Raw genomic sequence first — 25,375 nt, forward strand, 5'->3', positions numbered from 1 at the left:
TTGATGTGAAAATATTTTAATTGCATTTCAAATATTTGCGTTAGATATCCAATAAATTACAACATGGTACTTCCTTGACTAAGTCTCAACATCAATAAAATAATGTACAATAGAGTAACAAATTAAGCAATACAATGTACATGACATACACGAAAGCTTTCTGTAGCTTTTGGTTTTAAACCAATAGGACGGACTTGTTAATACGACTTCAGCATTTGGATAAACAGTATTGCGTGTTCAAATCTAGAGTTGTCTACCTTACGGTAAAACACATTTTCAGATATTTCTAACTGTATTTTGATGTTATGCTTGAAGGTAAATTCTGACAACGACATGAATTTATTCACTCACAAGTATTCTACAATGGTGATAAATTATATCACATTTACCGCTCAGTCTAAAATCACGTAGTAAAACAAAGAGGAAATATGTCGTTCCTCTTTAACAACAAAAATCGAACAGTGTCTTAGAGGGTACTAGTTTGCAATAGACATTACTTTTACTTTTGTATACAGCGGCTAGGCAGCGTACATTTACTTAAATAGGATTCCAACTTAGAACAGAATAACACATATGAAAATTAGCTGAATAGACTGTAAACCAACTTTATCTATAGATAACTATTCGATTCAAATAAATAACACCGATCAATGTTGAATGGAGAGTTTTACACATGTACGCTCTAATGGTGTCGCACCATATGTATATAGATCGTATGCCTCGTTTGTGTATCCGTCAGCACAATGAAATTCAGCCCATGTCACACTATCACAGACGCTAACATCTCGGTACCTTAGTCACCTGTCCACAGACCAGAGACCCCAATACAGGTCAACATGTTAATAGCCAAGCCCCACCTGTCTGGCTTTCAGGCGAAAACGGGATGCCACTGAAACAAACCAAAATAACACGCTTTAAACCTTTCATTCAAATCACAATACAGCAGTATTTAAATTATATTTTCCCTGATTTCTTTTCTTTGAAGCAAGAGGTGAACTGTTGCATATTATTATCTTTAAACATTAAAATCTCATTGTGATGAAACACATATTTTGTATATCTGATCTGATCACGCTCAGCTATTATAAAAGCTATTTTATTGATGATATAATAACGTGTAAATGTTCATATGTTAAATTCTTGCATATAAACGTCATCTGAACTTCTAATAAAGAAATATGTCACGGACAAGGATACTATCTAAGCTATACAAGTTCATTAGTATCAAACACTAGAACAAGATGACATGAAAATCTGCATTCGTGAAAAGAATCCAACCAATACACGTTTAATATTATCTCGTGACATGCAAAATCAAAGTAGCATGCTACTATAACCATTGTTTGCCCTTAAATGTGATGTTTTAATATAGTTATACATTTTCTGTTAGCAAAACCATTAATTTACATTGTTATTCGTTTTGATTGATATCGTTAAAACACTAACCAGAGGGAAATTATAACTACATATTAAAAAGAAATTAAACCGATATATCAATGTACATGTGTCAAGTAAATGTCAGGGGCAATTACAGTTATGTAATGTACATGTATATTGCAATGATTACCAAACGTAATTAGACTGATGGCTGAAACATTCCTTATAAGGATTAGACTGATGACTGAAACATTCCTTATAAGGCTTTATTAAACATAAAGAGCACTCTCCATTATTATTTGCAACATCACAATGCCATTTAGTAACACCATACAATCAGTAACACTTAGTTATACAATTACCTTCAGTAACATTCAGTATCATTATACCTTCATTAACATTCAGTATCATTATACCTTCATTAACATTCAGTATCATTATACCTTCATTAACATTCAGTATCATTATACCTTCAGTAACATTCAGTATCATTATACCTTCAGTAACATTCAGTATCATTATACCTTCAGTAACATTCAGTATCATTATACCTTCAGTAACATTCAGTAACATTATACCTTCAGTAACATTCAGTATCATTATACCTTTAGTAACATTCAGTATCATTTTACATACAATAACACTCGGTAGCATTATTCATTCAGTATTTTCAATAACATTCAGTAACATTATACATTCAGTTACATACATGCTTGCTTCTCGGTCATGCTATGAAATTAACAAACTTCCTGTGAAAACAACATTTTTTATGTTTACATTATTAAACCATAAATAATGGATATATATATCACTATCACACACTTTTTCAAGTATATACATGTGTCACACATCGACAGTGCGTGCGTAAACACGTGGGGCGCAGGTTAGGATAAGCACACATCAAATATACATTTGTCACATACGGCTTAAAATATAGGATATACTTGTGAGTATCACACCCAAGTAGGGGCGGGGATTAACGCTTCCCCCGGGACACCAAGCCAACGCCCGCTAGCCCCGAAGGACTTCCTCAATCCGACTGAAAGTTAATTTGCATAAAACGGGTGTAAATATGCATAGATAGTGTGTGTATTAGAAAGGTAACACACTCATTAAGTATTGACCTAAGTGGTAATATATCTCTGTTCATTAGTTGATGCTAATATTAATTCTATAGTTCTCAAGATTTAAAGAGTTGGTATTCGGGTGATATTTGAATTTGTAAACAACTGTTCTCGTGAATTATTGTGAATTGATATTTCTGGAGAAATATTAATGATTCCTCAGGGTATAATGCATTGTGTCAACATGATAAAGGCACAGAAGATGTTGTATATCCATGAAAATGAACTGCTATATGGATGTCATAATCAGTTGTAACCAATGACAATGCTTTAGAGTCTTAGCTACCAATAAAATATTACTTGGTGATATCAGTACAGACAGAGAATAGTTCACTCGTGGAAGACGTAAACGAAGACAAAGCGACCCATCACCAATGTTTGTATCACGTAATGTTAGCGCGTATTAATGGCGTTATGATTAAAATGTATTACATGGACTATATGGAATCTGTAAACAACCACACGAAAATGACATGTTTTACGACAATACTTGTAATAATGGCAACAACGAAAACAGTATACCAGTAATACCAAAATAATAAACACTCTCTATTTACTCTGTTTCAACATAATTAATAAGACACTTGATTATTACACGAAACAGTCTGGTAAACCCTACTCCCAGATACAAATCTACAAAAATGAAACACAGTTACCGATTTTTGTTTGGAGCGGACTAAACTGTCCCACAACGTTTCATCATGATCTCGACCTAGATTTCCTGTAATACACACATAATCAATATCGTAACCTCGATCGTCTGTAGTATACAAAGACATCAATATCTTGACCTAGATCTTCTGTAATACACACGTACATCAATATCGTGACCTAGATCTCCTTTAATACACACAGACAGCAATATCATATCATAACCAATGTCTCCTGTAGTACACACAGACATCAATATCTTAACCTATATATTCTGTAATACAAACACACATCAATATCGTGACCTAGATCTCCTTTAATACACACAGACAGCAATATCATCTCATAACCAATGTCTCCTGTAGTACACACAGACATCAATATCTTAACATATATATTCTGTAATACAAACACACATCAATATCGTGACCTAGATCTTCTGTAATACACACAGACAGCAATATCGGGAACTAGATCTGCTGCTTTACACAAAGACATTAATACCATAACCTAGATCTTCCGTAATACACACAGACATCAACATCGTGACCTTGTTTTCTGTAATATTCACCAACATCAATATCCTGACCTATATCTTCTGAAATACTCACGAACAAGATATTGTGTAAATAATACCCAAATATCAATAAATATATGATGAACTAGATCTTCAGTAATTCACAAGCACATCAATATCGTGACCTCCACACGACCTTCATACACACACAAATTAAGTACCATGAACTAGATTTTCTGCTTTACAAACACATCAATATCGTGATCTGGTTTTCTGTAATATACACAAACATCATTACCATGACCTAGATATCCTGTAAAACACGAAGACATCAATTTTGTGACCCAATATCGTAGCCTAGATATACTGATATATACACAAACTGACCTAGATTTCATTAAATACACACAAACATCGATATCGTAGCCTATATATCCTGTAAAACAAACCTCTATATCGTGACCAATATGGCAAATGAAAACGATCGACCGAGGGTCATTATAACGAGGGTTTTCTGTAGTGACATACTCATATAGCGATATCGAATATTCAAAACGATAAGTACGGACTATGTTTATACATGATTTTCATTTACTTAACGGCACGTAAATACATAGTAGGATTGGAAATGGATACATGGAGTATTAGAAAGGACACGTGTGCGTATAGAGTAAGGCATAAAATGGTAGAAATACCTAGGTTCTAGACGAGGCTGTAATGAGAGGTACACATTCACAGAGGAGAAGCAGATGAAGAACCTTTACACCGATATATATATGCAAGTCAATCACCAGAACGTCTTCTCATCAGTATAAAGATGGATCATAACGAGTGAAAAGATATTATACAGATACTACGCAGAATATCAAGAGAACATATGGCAGGGTAAATAGGTTCTTTGATTATTAAGCTTATTGTATAATAATAAAAAGATTTATAAAAGTCTCACTTTCTTTTTACCTTTACTTTGCATCACGCCCTTACTATTCCAGGAGAATAGTTTACTGCCAATAATAATCATATATGCATACATAACATCATTCTCAGGGAACAAAGGCACTATCTTTAACACAGCTCTGTATGGATAGAGGTGTACCGACTTAATCAAATTCGACAGAAACTAATATGTACTGCTTTATTTTTTTTACCAAAAAGCGTAGCACCTCAGTATATAATTTACCTTGTTATGTTAATATATCTGTTGACTTTACTTATATCGTAGCGAGACTTTTCCCGTTGATGTCTATCTCGTAGGTTGCTAACATTGCCTTTTTAATAATAAATATTTTAATATTGTAAATATCTAATATATAAAGGCTACGCCATCATTCAATATAATTTCTCTTTTTTTGTATTATAACTTAGGTTGCATCAACTACCTCACTCACGATTTATTTTAAACGTGTAAAAAACGAAATCTGAGAAAAAAAAGGACAGTCGTACATTTGTCACTCTTTGAAGTATTTGTGGGGGAAAATAATGCACATGTGCACTAGAACAAATGGTGCTTTTTGGGAAAACATTTTGAAAACGTCTAGTCTAATCAAACTTACGGTCTATTGGTTTTTGTTCCTGATACCAGTATTTGAACCCATTCTTGGCTTTATGATTAAAGGCGGTATCCTTTGAATTTTTACGATTTGGTGAGGGAGCTCGCCCTAATGGTCTGGACTGGCCGTACCGTGGCAGCATAGTGGGATTGCTTACTGTCATGGGGTCTGTCATCACGTTATCCACCTGTTTGACGGTCCCTTAAATGAGTTCATAAACCATATTGAAAAATAAAACATTCAATGAAAGTATAATATGAAATGAACAAGCATGTTATGTTCAATATCTACTGAACAATATGCGTTAAATGTGTGTATTTTCCTCATGACATCTGTTTTGTCTAGCAATTTATTACCGAGTTTTGTAAGCTAATAAAGATACATTTATATCGTTGGTATGTTTACTTATATGTATATCTGGCACTGCCCAATAATACACACTCGTACAATTAACCTACCTTCTATAAACGTTAAATTACTGCCAGTGTTAGCTACGCATGATTCTACATGTCTCCAACGGCCTCCTGCTCTTCCCATTCTGTTTAAGTTTCTGTCAAACAGAAAGTTTCGATACATATTAATGTACACTTTAATATTTGTTCTAGCTGTATTTAAGGGTACACTATCTCATTAAATGGTATAGGGTGAAAAATTGCTCTTAAATGTCTTTGGGATCAAACAGAAATACTAATAGAAGAAAACCATAGGAAAGGTGTTTTAAATTTAAAAAAAACAACATAACTTTCTTTCTCTGCAAAGATTAATCCATATCAAAACATTATTTTCAAAGTTTAGGAAAATCATTATCAGACTTAAGTTAATTAAATAGTAAGTATGATCTGCAGCTTCTACAACACCGCGACACTATAAAGATCAAGGGCAGGTATCGGAGAGAGAACAACACATTACAAGTGTCACCGAGAGAGCAACGCATACAGATGTCTATAAGGGAGCAACAAATGACAAATATCTATGAGGGAGCAACGAATGACAAATGTCTGAGGGATCAACGAATGACAAATGTCTATGAGGGAGCAACGAATGACAAATATCTTTGAGGGAGCAACGCATGACAAATGTCTTTGAGGGAGCAACGAATGACAAATACCTTTGAGGGAGCAACGAATGACAAATGTCTATGAGGGAGCAACGAATGACAAATACCTTTGAGGGAGCAACGAATGACAAATGTCTATGAGGGAGCAACGAATGACAAATACCTTTGAGGGAGCAACGAATGACAAATGTCTAGGAGGGAGCAACGAATGACAAATGTCTTTGAGGGAGCAACGAATGACAAATACCTTTGAGGGAGCAACGAATGACAAATGTCTATGAGGGAGCAACGAATGACAAATGTATTTGAGGGAGCAACGAATGGCAAATATCTATAAGGGAGCAACGAATGACAAATGTCTATGAGGGAGTAACGAATGACAAATGTCTAGGAGGGAGCAACGAATGACAAATGTCTTTGAGGGAGCAATGAATGACAAATCCCTTTGAGGGGCAACGAATGACTAATGTTTATAAGGGAGCAACGAATGACAAATGTCTATGAGGGAGTAACGAATGACAAATGTCTAGGAGGGAGCAACGAATGACAAATGTCCATAAGGGAGCAACGCATGACAAATGTCTATTAGGGAGCAACGAATGACAAATATATATGAGGGAACAACGAATGACAATATCTTTGAGGGAGCAACGAATGACAAATGTCCATAAGGGGGCAACGAATGACAAATGTCTATGACGGAGCAACAAATTACAAATGTCTTTGAGTGAATGGCTCTAAAAGAGCAATTGATGACAAATATTTATGCAAGAACGATTCGTTACAAATGTTTTCGACAGATCAGCTCGTGACAAATGTCTCTGAGAGAGTGACTAATGACAACTGTCTCTCGGACAGAGCAACATAGAGATGACAAGTGTCTATAAGAGAGCAACAATTTAACATTATACTGGACTTACGGTTTTAGAGATTGGCATATGTAGTTTATAAGATTGAAGATTTCATGTAGAATACATGTATATGAAAAACATTTTGTACTTTTTATATGTACGTGGGACAACACTAATCTCACAAAACAGTCTGCTGTGGCTTGCTATTCAAAAGTGCAAAGACATTGTTTGTGACGTTACACAGAACTGAGTGTTGCTATCACCGATAATGTGCTAACCGTTCATAATCAATAGGCGTGTGGACTAAAGTACAAAGCGAACTTATAATAACGTCAACTCAGGACAAGGATATCGTGATTGAATTTTAGAAAAACACTCATGACACCCATTGTTACTTTAACTTATACCATTTGAACCTTCATAAGTAACTACAGTCGAGTTTAGTAAGCTTGTAAAAAGTCAAACAAAGTAAGGCTCTATATAACCTGTAAGTCTTCACCAGCTACACAACCACGATACGTACATGTTTGTAGAAGGAACGCGAGATTTCCACAGTCTGTTGTAATACTGCTTGGTGAAGGGATCCATATCTTCTGCTCCAAAGCCCGCAAACGTTGCTCCTCTCTCTATAGGAGGGGGGCGGGGACATGGCCCGGGGGTGTACATGGCGTATGCTTTGTTTCGATAATCCTGCTGGGGGTCAGGCTAGTGAGAACAAAACGTGAATGAACACAGACCCTTCCATTACAATTCACCTTAGTTTTCAATGTTTTCTATTGCTCATGTATATAAAATACCTGGTCTATTCTTTTTTTGTGTTTATCAACTCAAAATCGTTTATAAGTATGTTTATATATTCTCTAAAGCTGACGTGTACATCCTTTCAAAACAATGAACTTGACAAAATACGTTATATATGTTTTAGGAATAACATGTTTGACTTTTTCATACACACTTCCGTCGATAAAAGGTTCACAAGAACAATCATTTGAAGGTTCATAGGAATACATGACAAATAGTAACACAGAAACGTATGAAATCATTGAAATGTATACAGAAACGTATGAAATCATTGAAATGTATACAGAAACGTATGAAATCATTGAAATGTATACAGAAACGTATGAAATCATTGAAATGTATACAGAAACGTATGAAATCATTGAAATGTATACAGAAACGTATGAAATCATTGAAATGTATACAGAAACGTATGAAATCATTGAAATGTATACAGAAACGTATGAAATCATTGAAATGTATACAGAAACGTATGAAATCATTGAAATGTATACAGAAACGCATGAAATCATTGAAATGTATACAGAAACGCATGAAATCATTGAAATGTATACAGAAACGCATACTTTGATGTCGATTATGCAAGTCTTAATTTTAAAATTATTATAATCACGAGTTTTAAAAGAGAAAACCCTAACACAAAATACATGAGTAGCTGTGAGATATTACAACAATAATTACAATATATCCGAACTGGATAATGTTTATAATGAAACCACTGCTGAGCACGTTGGCGTCGTTAAAACAAGGGAATCATACATGTGGGTAAATGCTTTAAAAAAAACATGATCATCAGCACATGAGTTACCATATAGCATAATCTCCTCTCGTGTATCTATCATTCACCTTAATAGAACTAATCAATATTACTTTGAATGGACGAAAACATTAAGCGCTGAATTGCACTACACGAAAAAAGCCTATCTTTGATCCAAATCACAATTTAGCGCATAGCTGTACTTTACACAAAACGTACACTTAATTCGTGTCATTCAAGAATAATTAGCGCAAACAATCATTATTTATTAAAAAGTCACATAGCTTGATTCCTTCAAAAGATTCATGGGCTTGTCACATACATATTTTCTGTGAATTTAGCTCATTTTATTCCATTGCGAACTGTCTTACTTATACAAAACATCACACTTGAATCATCCTTGACGACACAGAAAATATTACTGTACAGAACTTAAAAGTTTACCATGGATGTGACCTCGGTTGCAAACTCTTCAATTAGCATGCATCCTTTATTACCTGCAGTTGGATATCGATATGATCACTTATGGCTAGGTTGGCATATCGCCATTAATATAGAATATTTAAACATGAATGCATATTTTGAACTGATCGACTTTCCCCAAGCATGAAATTGTCATCATGGTACGATAGTTTCGTTGACATTGCACTTGAATTTGACATAATATTGATTAAATTTACCTCGACATTCAAATTGATAAGGGGAAGCTTTCAACAAACATCTAGCATCAAATAAAACTATGTATTTGGTTTAAGTGATAACAGTATGCATATAGCATGTACCACGACATAACAAAATCCAGCATCTAGCAAAAATGTGAATTTATAGCCTCAATACTTAACCAATTAGATTCTAGCTTGTTCCCATTGGCTAATCATCAAGTAACTGTGTGATTGATGACTGTGAACAATCATTCATTAAACATGTAGCAAGACAAAACCGTTTTATTTTGTAAAACTGTGAATATATAGCCTCTCCACATAACAAATTAAATTCTAGCCTTTTACCAACAGCTAGGTGATTACCCGACGTGCTTGTCTACTCCGGACGCCTCCCATCAGTAGACCATAGCGCGCCTGTATACCAACGTATCACAGAAGTGTTATGCTATACCTTGCCCGTATTCATGAAACCGTTCTCATGCTCAAAAACTCGGATCCTGTGCTCAAGCCCAATATCTTGTTCCAGTGATAAAATCACAAATCACATTATTTTAAGAAGACTTTAAACCGACTATCGTTTTAAATGGCTACACAGGACTCATTGATCGTATCACGTGATTTCAGTTCGTTAAAAAAAGTCGCCTTTAGCACAGAATCCATGCTTGAGCATGAGAACGGTTTCATGAATGCGGGTCCAGGTCGCTTAAAACATCAGTAGCGTGATTAATCCATCAGTTGTGTTGTTGAAATTTCAGTATTTAACTTCAAACCTCATTAGTGTATTTAGCACTTAGTACTTAAAATATTAGTATAGCACTAAATCATCAATATTCATCTTAAAACATGATTATTGTACTGAGAACATCAGCAGCGTATTTTAAATATCAGTATCAGTAAATGTAGAGAAATATATGCGGAGGAATAAAAGACTATTAGCACATGGTACAGTCTTTAGGCCTGATATTTACATTAGAATGATTAAACATAGCGAAACAATTATAGTCAATATCATGCTTTTATGAAATATAAAATGAAACATATTTTTTTAAGTCGTTTACAGAATAGAACGAATAGATGCATTATATAATAGACAATTGCTTGGTAAACTAACCAAATGCATATTGATTGCAGGAATAATGTTTGAATGCAATATCTTCACGTTAAATGGCATGCAAAAATTGACAAATAAACAATTTGTAAATGATATTTAATAACATAGCAAAATGTGCAAGATCACTAATACTAAAGCGGTATACTGATGAATAATTACCTGTTTCAAATAATCCCATTGCTGATATCAAGTATAGAAAATAATTTTCCATTAGCAAACATTTTTTTTGTTAATATTTTAAACATGGGTTTTCTTTTACCCCTTACTTTGCTACTATGATTATAATACGTAACACACGTAATCCTAACAAGTATTAATCACACATGATAAACGTATGCAACACGCACAATACATTCTATCGAAGCATGAATTGACATATATATCGTTCCAACTTTATTGAGTGATCAATATTTTGATATAAAAGTTTACAACAAATCTAATCAAAAGGTACAAATTATGCAATAAGAGGACAATATAAATAGCTTGAACACAAACTGACTAATGTAAGTTGATACGAACCGGAACCGAGCATACACCTTAACAAAATGAAAAGCCAAAGATAGGAGGCGAAACTAGGTGTTCTAAACCAGTGTTTCATATACACAGAAATTAGGTATTGTTTGGTCCTCATTTGTACTACTTCATGTTACCCATTCGAAGCAGCTGTTAAAGGCTATTAATTATATTTATTATTATTATCTGAATATTCAATAAGGAAGGATGTAATGCTGTTTTTCCTTTTGTTTCGGTGTCTGCTCTATTCCTGTTGATGTCTCTAGGTATGAACTTCGAGGTCGTGTATGTTGACGCTGTTGTCTTTGTGGGTTTTACGTTATTTTGTTACCTGATAAGTAGGTATTAGTATTATCCCCATCATCGTTTACATATCAACAATCAGAGTAATATACAACTTGTCTACTGTTTATCATACTGGTGGTCGGGGGTAAACAAAGCAGTGATATATGTTACTATAGACACGTATTATTATCTACATAGTCATATGTTTCATATAATGAATAAGTTGAAATATAAAGATGAACGTTACACGCATAATGTGATAGCACCTATAAAGATTGGTAATTGATAAAGCTGGAGCAAACATAACCTATCCCAATCACCAAGGCGAAAGAGGCATATTTGGACCAGATTATTAGTGTTAGATAATAATATCAAAGTATACAGAAGCACATTATGTATATACTGTACATAGATTAAAGCAATACCTGTCTGTGTATCTGTAACGTAATCCAATAATACATAAAGAAAAGATGAATGCCTCAGTCAGGATATATATTGATAGTTTGAATGAATGATTTTCTAATTGATTTTATTGTCTTTAATCATTTTGGCACAACAATTGTTATTAAGTAAAAAAAACTGTTTCCGTAAATGTTATATATACTACCTTAGAAACGGTAACACGAACGTTTGTATTAATATTTGTTTTAAATATATAATAACAGCATGTGTCATTCTGTACTATATACCTCTACCATAAAAAGTGCATATATTGATTCCTAAGGTAGGCTCAAACATCGCTGCTATGGCGATAACTCACAGTCACCCTCTTCATTATTTATGGATCTAATTAGGATCAATTGTATTCCCAAAACACTCTGTGTGCGCGTTTGTTTCATTCTACTGCCCCAGTTATCACTTAGTTCTAATATACAATAAAACTGTCTCTACTGTCTTGGTTATAATAAGGTTATAATATCGATACTCCTGACTCTCCTGTCTAGGTTATAAAAATATTCTAAACATACAGGGAATATTTACAACTGTCTTACTTTTATAGGGGATTAACATATACTGTCTAATTTAACATAGGGGTCTATTATACACCGCGAGTAATTCTACATTACAATCTTAACAACAATAATTTATAGATATAATATTGAGATGAGGGTTGGTCTGTTTACAAAGGGTCACAAAAGCAATTGTTTCTGTGATAGTTAAGTGATGTCATAAAGTTTGAGTTAAGGTTTAAGACAAACTAGTTCTTAGCAAAATATATTGACAATTCCAGAACGTCATAAATTAATGCATCATTGTCGTAAACCATCGTGACACAATAAATCCCTACTTATGTGTTCACCTAAACCCTACTGGTGGTAAACTCTTAGAGACACAAAAGGTAGATTCCTACACGTGCGTACATTGTTTGGTATATTTTCAGGACAAACAAAACGGACACTATGTTTGAAAACATTATTGGTGAATGAGGATACAAAAAAAGTACAAAGAAAATCCTTCCGTGTGCAATTTAAGGATATACATGTGACCGCTTTCTAGGGTAAGGCCAACGCCAATTTGTCGTGAATACATATTTAAAAACATTTGTTTCAAGATATTAATTGATTTAAAACATCATAATAACTTTATGGCGCTATTCATACAGTATTTAAAAATTCCAATAGTGAAAATATTTCGTTTATTTTTAATAGAATCCTGGCATGATAGACTGATTAGAACCTAAATAATTCAACTTATAGGAGTGTCTCGCCGACTTGATAATTCATTGATAAAGGTTTTCGTGGTGTTATGCGTCGAATGCTTTCTGTTTGCAATGTATACATTGAAGAAATCGAAGATGTTGTTAAACTATTTAGACAGAGAAATCCGACCTTAATCAACATTACTGTTAATTGTTTAATGTTACGCTCCATCAAAGACAGTGACAATATGTAATACCTGTGTTCCGAACTCCTGTCGAGACGCCGACCTTGACACTGGTCTGTACATCTGGGAATTGGCTCGCCTGAGAGGCGACTCCCGTCCCCTGCTGGGCGTCCTCGCCCCGTATCGGTCCATACCTGGTGTCAAAGCGCCATCTCTCGGCAGGTACTCCGCCTCGTAAGCATCAGACGGGTATCTATCAAAAAAGGAAATCAACATGTGATAAGCAAACAAACAGGGTGTTCTGCAACTTTGATTTACCATCACCAGAAGTTCAAATAATAACAGATTTATGAAACTATATACTCTATAGAGATTTCTTCTGTTAGTGATGGCTATTTAACATCACCAGAAGTTCAAATAATAACAGATTTATGAAACTATATACTCTATAGAGATTTCTTCTGTTAGTGATGGCTATTTACCATCACCAGAAGTTCAAATACTAACCGATATATGAAAATATATACTCTATAGATATTTCTTCTGTTAGTGATGGCTATTTACCATCACCAGAAGTTCAAATACTAACCGATATATGAAACTATATACTCTATAGTGATGGCTATTTTCTCATATGGAACAAACTGAACTCCATCATAAAGGAAGAGACTAAAACAAGATAGAATATATGATAAGAATACTGATTAAATGGTTGTGACACTACAGCAATGGATGTCTAATAAACCAAGTCACACTACATGTTCCTGTTAGTTAGATATGGGGAATAGATGACACCTGATGATGTTATGATCAATGGATACTTATTTTTTTTCAGTGCAAATGCGCACGACATATGCTATTCTGGTCAACTTAAATAGTATAAATGCACAATCAATTTACATGTTATCGTGTCTATAAGTGTGTAAACACAAATACCATAACAATATCCCATATGATATCCCAAACACCTTCAATTAACAGCTTCATGCCATCATATATAACGGTCCATAACAATGCCGTCTGTACCTATTGCCAGCATGCTATATGACCTACCTTGGACTCGGAACAAAGTACATAATAGGATTACTAGTATTCCTGGGGTGGTGCTGATTGTAGGACATCTTAGAGATGTTGAATGTCACGTGACACGGGTGTCGTGTGTGCTGTTCTACACTGTCGGAGTCCCTGTCATTGCCAGAATACTGCATGTTAGGTAGTATGTAACATTAGGCGCCACGCTCCGGTGACAATCACTTGTAACGTGATAGGCTGCATTCGAGTATTGCTCTATGGATGAGCTGCGGCGTACAATCGTTCCCTCCCCTTCCACAGATAGCTGACTGTCTGTTACTAAACAATAAACTTGCCGAAAACAAACGTGGTGACGCTAATCATCGCCCGCATGTTTATATATTTATGAGGGGTCTCTGTTACATTACGGGTGGGTCGCTTCGGCACGAGAGAATTACTATCACCTTAATCGATACAATTACGTATAACATCCCGGTCAAAGGGACATCAACGTAGGTCTGAATATCATTGTATTCCTCGCTATGTCAATAGGGTAAAGGCTGTAGGTAATGTTACATTTAGGCATGTTTCCTTGTTGCCTTGGAATTGTACCGTTTTATGACCATAAACATTTTCCTGTAATATTTTAAGAGTCACTATAAATTCATTAGTAGATACTTAAAAAGTAATGACATTTTTATGCCAAAGGTTATGAGGAACTAGATAAAGGCCTTTGTATACATTTAAATTAATTTGATTATGTTTTTCCCTTCCAATGTGACTTAAGTACGAATCATAAGCATGAAATTGCTAGTTTAATGTAAAACAAACTTGTTTTACATTTCATAAAGCGATATTTTAAGAGCAAAGGTGATTCTTGCTAACATCAATGGCTATAAACACCCTAACAGTAAAACATTGAAAGGAAACAGAAATTAAATTCATTAGAAAGCACCAAATCAAATCATAATGACAACAAAGTACTCGTACAACAAGTAGTACCTCAACTCAACATCAAAGGAACAGGACTCCGTCATAATGACAACAAGGTACTCCTACAACAAGTAGTACCTCAACTCAACATCACAGGAACACGACTCCGTCATAATGACAACAAGGTACTCGTACAACAAGTAGTCCCTCAACTCAACATCACAGGAACACGACTCCGTCATAATGACAACAGGGTACTCGTACAACAAGTAGTTCCTCAACTCAACATCACAGGAACAGGACTCCGTCATCATGACAACAAGGAACTCGTACAACAAGTAGTACCTCAACTCAACATCACAGGAACAGGACTCCGTCATAATGACAAACACCAACATATAAACAACCAACAGACATCCAATATATAACATGGACTTCAGTATACAGAGTCATGACAAACGCCAACATATAAACAACCTCATTCCCTCAGAACATTTAAGATATATACCCGACCTCAATATACATAACAAATACCAACATCAGTCATTATCAACATCTCTGAATATCAAACATACACCATGGGCCTCTATGTATCAAGATATGGCAACCACCAACATGAGCCATTCTCAGCATCTCTGAATATCCAAGAATCGACATTGATATCAACATACTACTGCAGAACTGTACGCATTCCCAGCAGCAGCAGGTAGTCGGAACCAGTTCTCCAAACATATCTAGTATTTAAAAAAACCGAAAATGAACATTAACCTTAGTAAACACTAACTCAGCAATGGAATCGTTCAAAATCAATGTGCAACTACAGGAAATATAGTTATGTATCGACCCCTACTGAACAAGTTCATATCCCAGTCTGACCTGTGTGTTGTATGGCGAACCCAATCAGGAGTTTGTATAAATATTTTCAACATTTAAATGTGACTGTTAACGAAAGGTATTCGGTTAAATACATAACGTATTTGTATAACCTGTCTGCAGACAAAACGGTCGATTATATTTGAATCGTAATTAAAGTTGATAGATACATGTATATCAGTCATTCCGTGATTATGTGCATGGCATACATAAAACAACCGGTAATTGTCATATCAATCGGAAAACGATGGCAGCACGAGAGCAAATTACATGCAAAATGAAAACAATGCAAATACAACGACATTTCTTGGGTTTAAATATTTCATTCTCCTCCATTCAACTTTGAATGGATCGAATTGCATCAATATTGTATGGGTTGACCTCTAGGCTGTTCCGCCTAATCCGTTCGGTTATGACAGGACGTGTACATTCATTGTTGTATTCAAATACCCATGTTTGCTTACCGATAGAATTTCAAGGGCTTAAATAGTACCTAAGTGTTGAATGGTGTTTTTACATGGTAGTGATTTTACAAAAGATCTTAAAGTTGACGTCAGTGTGCATTTCTGCAAAGACTCAATGGCGCGAAAATACACTGCTTGCTTTCTGGCATTGGTAAAAGAATCATTAGAAAAGCCAAGACAAGAAGCATATATTGAGTAAAAATAGTGATTATGCATGAAGCGAAACAAATTAAATTTACACTGTGCCATGTAACCCATCCTCGATCCTTCAGGGGTTACGCTCACTTTCGCTCCCTGTACCTCTGGAATATGTCATAGCAAATTCGAAGGATTGGTGTGTACTACCTTGTGGATGAGACGAGCAGACTAGTTTATCTTTTGATGTACATTAAAGTAATATGTCGGCCACGTAACAATAAAATTGACTGGCTTTGAAGTCAGATGTCGCTTCTCTCAAATCATCAAAGGACAGGTAACAGCCAGGCGATTGGCCAGGGATTTTTGTTTATCTGAGACCAATCAAATAGCTAGCCGTGTGCCTAAAATTTGCTATGATTTTATCCAGAAGTAAAGAGAGATATCGTTCAGGTAACCACTGGAGTAGTACCGAGGATGCATGCAACCTTTCAGTCCATAAAGGACACGTACATCAGTAGTACTTTTAGACCAAGAGGATGACACCCATGTCTTAATTGTTCCGATACACATGGAAAAGAACAGCAAAAGGGCAAAATTGCCTGTGTATCGCTTTACAAATAAATAGTTACAATCGATTGCTACAACAGGTAATTTTTTTCTGAAACTAGTATTTCATGTAACCAGCACAAACAATATTTGTATTACATCGTTCATTTATTTCACATCGTCATGATCGTATAGACTACATATAAATGGTAGCTGTTTTAAAAAGAGTTAGCGTCATGTTAGCTTATTTTAATGTGTTATGTCTGTACATGTTACCACAGAAGCCTACAGTGAATTATGTTCATATTTTTACTTAAAAGCACAGAAAAATAATTATGAACACAAACAAAATCTTGAGATACATATTACCTATATCGTAATGAGTTTTAAACGCTGTTAGGGTTTCTCATTGCTCATGTTAGATGATGTTATCGGGGTAAACACCGACCATTGATCTACCTCTTATTCATGTGGTTATTCATGTATTGCTCTTACCATTAAGTCATTAAGTGTAAACTTAAAATTTCATTACTTGTTACAACTGGACCCACTTCGTCAAGGTATTGTAGCTTAACAAGCGATATAATGCATTTTTAAGACGTGATTTCAGAGAAAAATATCCTGAAAGGTTTTGTGTGCGTTTTGAAACAATCATCTTAAATCCCTGTACGTGCAAGTTGAAATATGAAATTTCATTGGAGTTTTTTAAACGATGGAGTAGAAAAACATTGTTCGTTAGATCATTATATAGCTTATCAGGCGTCGAACGAATGGGACCAGAAAGCCCTGGCAACGTGACAGTAAACATCAACAAGACAACTTAGGGTCAATAAACATGAGTATCAATTATTGACAGTGTATTGATCATTGATATCAACAATAAACAATCAAGTATTGCTAGTTTCTGTTTCCATTTTGTCCGCGGGAACGGAGGAGGCGCCAAAACATAGAAAAAGAAATATGAGCGCCTCCAAAAATAAGGTGAAACCTTGAGATCCGGAAGGATAAGTGTAACATACCCATCTTATATCAAAATATTACCAAAAAAGATATTCCTATATCTGGACAGTATCAGTATAAGGTTTGAATTTACCGTAGTGTAAGGAGATCATAGTACCTAAGTATGATGGCAATAGGCCACACTGTCGATGAAATAAATTCTGCAAAAAGTAACTCACGTCGTCTGTATCAAAACCACGTTTCTACGGTAACACGAGTGTATGTGGCTGTATAGCAATATCTGTATATATTGGATTGAACCCAAGGTAAGTCAATTACATTGCCATTGCCCTTAGTATCACAGAACAGCCCCCTAGATACCGACCTATACAGCAGTGCTAGTTAGACTAAGCATCACGGTTTGGATATAAAAACAATGTACTATAATAATGTAATGCGATACACAGTTGATATCGATAGGTATATATGGTTTATAATGGTTCTACATTAGTCATATTTATACTGATAGATCTATATAACATACCGATTCTCAAATTCAATATATATCAAAATGTCATGTTACTCCATCTACCATCCTTCAAAATATATAGATATATAACACAAAAACACATACATTTTGTATTATGTAATGTCCATGTGTGTTACACATAAATTTGTAACTAGATCATGTATAAGTAGTTTGGACATCACTGTCATACTTAAAACAATACATTTTGGCATACCATAAAAGCCTTATATAACTATATGATATATTATATAATAATATATACATGTAGATATGAAACAAGATATAAAAGCAATGTATATACTATATGCAGTACATTTCTTGACCTTGCATGAGTATCGTGTATCTTAAATTGTATTAAATATGGATAACAAATAGAGGTATATAGACGTGTTATCTTATTAATACATATTCAATGTTGTGTAGTATAGTTTTGTCCTTACATTTTATCACATTGTGAAAGCATTTTTGGCCGTTTGTGGACACTTTCACGTGTTATTTTAGCATAAAACATCAATACAATTATATCCCCATACTCTATGGTTATGTCATGCGCCAGAGATACACTACAGCTGTGGCAGAGATGCCTAACAACCAACTGATGAACAGGCTTTTAAATACACATCCCTCCCGCAAGGTATCTTACCTGTCACATATATTGTACAGTAAACGCTTGATATATTGTTATCATTTGCCAAGAGAATTTTCGTTTAGTTAGAAAGAGTTTGGCGATACAGGGTAATGTAATTGAAAAAAAGAGGACTTTAAACTATTGTGCTTGAAAATATTCGGTAGCTGGGGCGATCCATTAAATAAGGGATATCATTTACTCATTTTACCCCTTCAGTCAAGCATCTACTACAAGCATCGCTACAGTCTTTATTAAAGATGTTCGCAGCTAAAATTAATGTATTTATATCTTCTGTCAAACAGTTGACTGCTAACAGTCATTAAAATATGAACTACACAAGGAAAGTGTACGTCCTTTACCATGTTTAAATTGCTAAATTACATTTTCTAAAGAAAATATATAAAATGATTAATCTATATATTCAATCAAATTAGTGTTCTACAAGTGTTAGATAAATTTTGTTGCAAGTAAAAAAAAAAGAGACAATATATATTATTGATTTGAAATATACAGCAGTTGGGTGATTTCCAAAAGGGTAGATCAAAGCAGGTGTTTTATTGCAGTGATAGTAAGTCTCCACCTCCTGGTTATAACCATATTTACATAGCAATTAGAAAATGTGTCTAGACTTAACAATAAACATACCTTAAGTCTTCTTCCAGTTTGAAGGTTACTCTCGGCACACTATAATATCTGAAGTGTTTAATAAAACTTGCACAATATGGTCCTAACAAAAATCGTTAATACAATAAATCAACAGCCATATTTCATATGTAGCCTATGTATTAAGTAACAATATATCAGTCTAAGTGCCTTCGCAATTATAACCAGTAGTAGACTGGGTGTTATCGTAGTCGACCTAACGGACTGATGTATATAAAAACTAACTATAGATAGGTTAAACTCGGAACATTCCTAATGAAACAGGAGCCTGTTGTATGACCTATGTCAAAGTCTTTTCTGTTCATTTTTCGATATTGGAATATTGTTAGTACTATGTCTGGTAGCGACTAGGAAACCTGATCTGTCTTGGTGTAACACGTTTTAACAATATATATATATACCAATGGATAGGTAACTTGTAAGTATGCATGTATTATAACATTGAATAGTCTTTACATAATATAACACATTATCCTCTTCACGTGGTAACAGAATAAAAATGAGTACCATAATATAAACCTTAATCCCATCCGCGTGGTAACTTTTAAAATAGAAGTAACATCATCACCATATACCCCATCCACGTAGTAACTTGTACAAGAGAATTAATATTGTATAACCCTTTACCCCCTCCGCGTGGTAACTTGTACAAGAGAAGTAACATTGTATAACCCTTCACCCCTCCACGTGATAAAATGTACAAGAGAATTAACATCATATAACCCTTAACCCCTCCACATGGTAACTTGAACAAGAGAATTAACATCATATAACCCTTTACCCCCTCCACGTGGTAACTTGTACAAGAGAATTAACATCATATAACCCTTTACCCCTCCACGTGGTAACTTGTACAAGAGAAGTAACATTGTATAACCCTTTACCCCCTCCACGTGGCAACTTGTACAAGAGAATTAACATCATATAACCCTTTACCCCTCCACGTGGTAACTTGTACAAGAGAAGTAACATTGTATAACCCTTTTCCCCCTCCACGTGGCAACTTGTACAAGAGAATTAACATTATATAACCCTTTACCCCTCCACGTGGCAACTTGTACAAGAGAATTAACATTATATAATCCTTTACCCCTCCACGTGGTACAATGTACAAGAGAAGCAACATTATATAACCCTTTACCCCTCCACGTGGTAAAATGTACAGGAGTAACATTATCTAGTGTTTTTTATCAACTCTACGTAGTATAATTTACAATAGGATTTTTGTCATATACCGTTATAGCCCTTTACCACCTCCAAGTGATAAATATGCTACAGGAGGGGTATTACTCGTTACATATAGGCCTTTACTACCTCGTCCGAAACGGGTACCGCTGTGTGGTATAAAACTTTTTCAATTTTAAAAATGCATTCTTACTATTATAAGACTAAAGATAATATTTGTTTATAAAGGTTATTCAAATAATTGTTGATTGCAATGAATTTAGAATCTTTTAACAAAACCTCGAAAATAAATCAGCCAGATTTGTATAGGGATTTTATAAATAATCAAGTCATTCAGTTTAGATAGGTGAAGCATTTGTCACAGGTGGTACAGCCAGCAATAAACTGTTACAAAGTTGCAATGATCATCTCATCAAAACTGAAAAACTTAAATAAGCGTCCTATTAATTACAGAATGCTAAGGAAAAGACCAAGGGAAGATTTACAAAGAGACTCTTAAAAAAGTACAAGAATAAGACTAGGTATTGCGAAAGAGTACATGGCGCATAAACGGTAAGAGTAGGTAATTTGCATATGCTGCACATACACTATCAAAGTGGATAAAATATGACACCCAGTACATCACACTCACACCATACAGGGTGGCCATACCCTCATAAGGGTGGCCATACCCTCTGACAGGGTGACTATGCCCTCATACAGGGTGGCCATACCCTCATACAGGGTGGCCATACCCTCAGACAGTGTGACAATACCCTCATACAGGGTGCCCATACCCTCAGACAGGGTGACTATACCCTCATACAGGGTGCCCATACCCTCATACAGGGTGGCCATACACTCATACAAAGTGACTTTACACTGTAGATAAAGCTTAACACTGTCGCATGATATTAACATGTGTTAAATAACAGCTAAACATATGTGTTAAAGACCAAACACTAATACAGCTCATGTTTACACAAGATTAAGCAGGGAAAGCAATAATATATACAATATATGAAACTTTAAATAACCCCGGGTGATCGAAGAGCTGTCTCTGGGTGAAAAGACGTAAAGTAATGTATTATGTATGCATGAAGTAAATAAACTGACAATGGCTGTCAGAACATAATGGTGAGCCATTCCGTGATTATACCTATCGTAACAGTTATCTAGTACGTGGTTGTTAACGTGTTACCTATTAGCACGTCGTATCAAGTTTCTATGTCTACATGTAGATGTACTTTTATCAATGAACGTATATAGAAAACCGAAAATGTTACATATCAAATAGTTCCGCAGAAAGGACATGTTGTACGCTATATATAGGACAACTTTCTCAACTAGGGCTTTCTTCAACACTACTGTCGTAAAGCATTGTAAACTTACAGCAGTTACTATTATTATTATATAATATAATACCAATACAAAACATATCGAAAAGGAATGTCATTTAATACCGATTCAAATAATATCCCAAAATAATGTCATGTTGTAACAATATAAATAGCATCGTAATCACAAGATAATGATATCTTATATGAATACAAAACATATCACAAGACAATGCTCTCTAATACCAATAAATATGACATTATAGGAGAATGTCTTAGATATCAGAGGTTTACTGAATAACTATACTTAATAACGTAAGTTATGTACAAGGTATATATGTTTTTTCATGGATTGTATAGATAAATATCACGTTCAATTGAAATACATATCAAGGTAAACTTTCATTAATATACCAGATAATCTTAATAAAGAAACGATGAAAGGCAAACCTTTATAGCTGTGTACCTTGGAAGGAGCGCGTGTAGTATACCCCTATAAATCACAATAAAGTGTGTTTAATATAGGACAGTAGTACCGACTTACACATCATAGCCCCCGCTGTGTCCTGGTCCATACACAGTATAGTCCTCCAACCGGGACCCAGACCTAGAACCCGGCATAGTCACTCCTGTCAGTTATCTCCGTCAAATGACGGTGTTATTCGAACGATATCTGTTTGTATTGATAGGAATCAATATGAACACTCAAATAAATAAATGTTATACTTGTTTCTCCGCACTAGTGACAGTCACCATGGAAACAGCAAGTACTCTCCCTTTATCTTGACTTGTGTGTCATGAGTAGTAGTCAGGTAGGTAGTGGAAAACTTAAAATTGACAACCGCTATACAAATTCCCAATCGAGCGATTATAAACGTCTCAATACAAGTTGTGAAGAGTGTAAACAGATCAGCCCATTTAGCGCGGAAAGGGTAGGTAAGGAATTTGAAATGGAAAGTATTTGATTTAACTGGGGATTATCCGTCCCAGACTTGGGTAGCTCTTTTCAATATCCATATGTCAATGTAAGGTCATTACCGGTAATGAATAAAAAGGAGCAATTTAAAGACTAAAGTGATAGTTTACGATCGAAATCTACCTATAGAAACAGTAATAGAACGCTGCCTACTCGGATATCTCTCTTAGGTGTATATAGGCCAATCTTTATCAACTTAAATTGCATTCGACTTTTCGTCATTGTAGACTAAACACTGTGTAGAGTTTAGTTTTCATGTGTATTTAGAATAAGAGTGGCGCAAAACATTCGTTCTTTTCATTAAGAGTTTAATCTATTAAATTGGCTGTGGTCCTTTACCAAATATACCAGACGCAAGTTCTTATGGAATTAAACGGTGCTGAGAAGTTGCTCGTCTGGGGAGTGTTGGGATTTAGTAGGTGGAGGTGTTAGAGATCCCGTCTATGTGTATAGCCCCTATGGACTTTAATTGATTTTAAGATATATAGACTTCTTGAGACAACGCTGGCCAGTTATTTGTATACCTGTCTACTGTCAGGGGTAATTGATTGTACATACCAATAATTACCTGTTCGCCAAACCAAATCCCATTATCTACGGCATGGCGACGGGTAAAAATCCCGCTTCTGTTTATCTATCTCTTATACATTGTGTTAATATATTTATAGTGTGAATTGATTTCTCTACATAATACTAGTATACTGTCTGAATGAATCCACAATACTATAACAACGTTAATGAACAAAAAGTGGTTTAATATAGATATACAAATCAATTCTTTTATAGGTTTAGAATGGAAAGTTATATAACTTCGATAAACCAGAAAATGTTATTGGTTTCAGAGATTAAACTTAGATACCACTAAGAAATATACGATAGTGACATCCGTACGCGTAATGCCAGGCGTTTCTTACACAGCTGCTGTCCGACTCTCAGTTATACACACCAACTTATTATCTAAAAACAATAAATATTCCCGTTATATAAGCTGTCTTTCCTTTTCTTCGAGTCCAAAACAACCAAAAGGTAATGATTGATAATTAAGCGTGAATGTTTGGACTACAGCTACAGGTGTTTAAGAACATTACCAGATAGTGACAAATAGATACATAATGTAGAACTGTGGCCTGTATGGACGAAATAAAGCATTGCTGTACGGAAGCATCGGGTAACGTGGTTCCCGAGTATATCAAACACACACAGTATTAGGATAGCACGTCACTCTATTTGGCTCAATACAAAAATAATGTTTATTGTAGACAACATTACAATCTTATGAAGTAGGTGATTCAACGTTCAGTTAAAAGACAATTGATGATAAAACATAACAGTTTGATTCATCTGTGGAATTTATCATCATGATTTGGAAAAAGTGATATGATCTAGGATAACCATAGAACAGTTCCTGCATGAAAATTAAATAAAATGAATGCATAGTGAATGGTCGTAGTAATATTTTGATAAATAAGTAAATGCATATTTCCGTATCAGATTTCTGAAATCCTTTCTTACTCTCGTAATGTGAAGTACCATAAATAATTACAATACGCATGTGCAAGTAAGATCAAAGTAAAACAAACATTAGGATAGGGTATTATAGTGACAATAAGACCTATAGCCATATACAAAACGGCATTTGATCTATGGAAGTTTGTTGAAAACTCAGATATTTTCTGTTCATGAGTAAAATGTTTGCTCCATTGTCGAATTAGACATTCATCAATTGGTGTTGTTTGGCTGTATAAAAACTTGTTTTTCCAATTATTTTTTGGGAAAAGTACAATAACTAGATTTTGGCCGTCGTTTCCTCGTATGCCATTAGAACTAAATGCTACTAACCTGTGACTGAATATGGGTGGTAGGGTGGTCATTGTTGTATCCCGGACGGTACAGTGGCGGCGGTGTTACTAACGTACCTGCTGTCCGTACTCAGCCCACATGTGTAGTACACTAGACTACCAAAGCTGCGATCAACTTATTAAAATCACTTGCTAAAGCGACTTTGATATGCAAAACTTAAGTAGCAACGTATCTGCCAACTACAAAAGAGATTAGAGAACTTGGCCGACCTGAAATTTGGGACCATGCAACTAA

General features: G+C 34.9%; 1 protein-coding gene across 10 annotated transcripts; it reads right to left on the reverse strand.

Moving 5' to 3' along the window:
- LOC110449703 lies at positions 1 to 25,375 on the reverse strand. 10 transcript variants are annotated; one of them, XM_021496777.1, is made up of 10 exons: positions 22,850 to 23,201; positions 19,787 to 19,834; positions 13,153 to 13,333; positions 11,682 to 11,693; positions 10,618 to 10,638; positions 7,651 to 7,832; positions 5,678 to 5,769; positions 5,223 to 5,420; positions 3,158 to 3,222; positions 1 to 889 (listed from the first exon to the last, which is right to left on the reverse strand). In XM_021496777.1, exons 1-10 carry the CDS (start codon positions 22,924 to 22,926, stop codon positions 869 to 871), a joined length of 897 nt encoding a protein of 298 aa, XP_021352452.1. In that variant the 5' UTR covers positions 22,927 to 23,201; the 3' UTR covers positions 1 to 868. The 10 variants fall into 10 exon arrangements, with proteins under 10 accessions (XP_021352452.1, XP_021353091.1, XP_021352924.1 ...); XM_021497416.1 differs by lacking the exon at positions 3,158 to 3,222 and adding an exon at positions 4,365 to 4,381 and having other exon boundaries at positions 22,850 to 23,200; XM_021497249.1 differs by lacking the exon at positions 3,158 to 3,222 and adding an exon at positions 4,630 to 4,673 and having other exon boundaries at positions 22,850 to 23,200.

This window comes from Mizuhopecten yessoensis, unplaced genomic scaffold (assembly GCF_002113885.1).
Source record: "Mizuhopecten yessoensis strain PY_sf001 unplaced genomic scaffold, ASM211388v2 scaffold57, whole genome shotgun sequence".
Lineage (NCBI taxonomy): Eukaryota > Metazoa > Mollusca > Bivalvia > Pectinida > Pectinidae > Mizuhopecten > Mizuhopecten yessoensis.

Coding starts and splice junctions, on each gene's coding strand:
- LOC110449703 (XM_021496777.1), bottom strand. CDS start 22,926: ATGCCGGGTTCTAGGTCTGGGTCCCGGTTGGAGGACTATACTGTGTAT. Junction 19,835..22,849: donor CACAGCGGGGGCTATGATGT/GTAAGTCGGTAC, acceptor TAAACACTTCAG/ATATTATAGTGTGCCGAGAG. Junction 7,833..10,617: donor AATGGGATTATTTGAAACAG/GTAATTATTCAT, acceptor TGTTCTCACTAG/CCTGACCCCCAGCAGGATTA.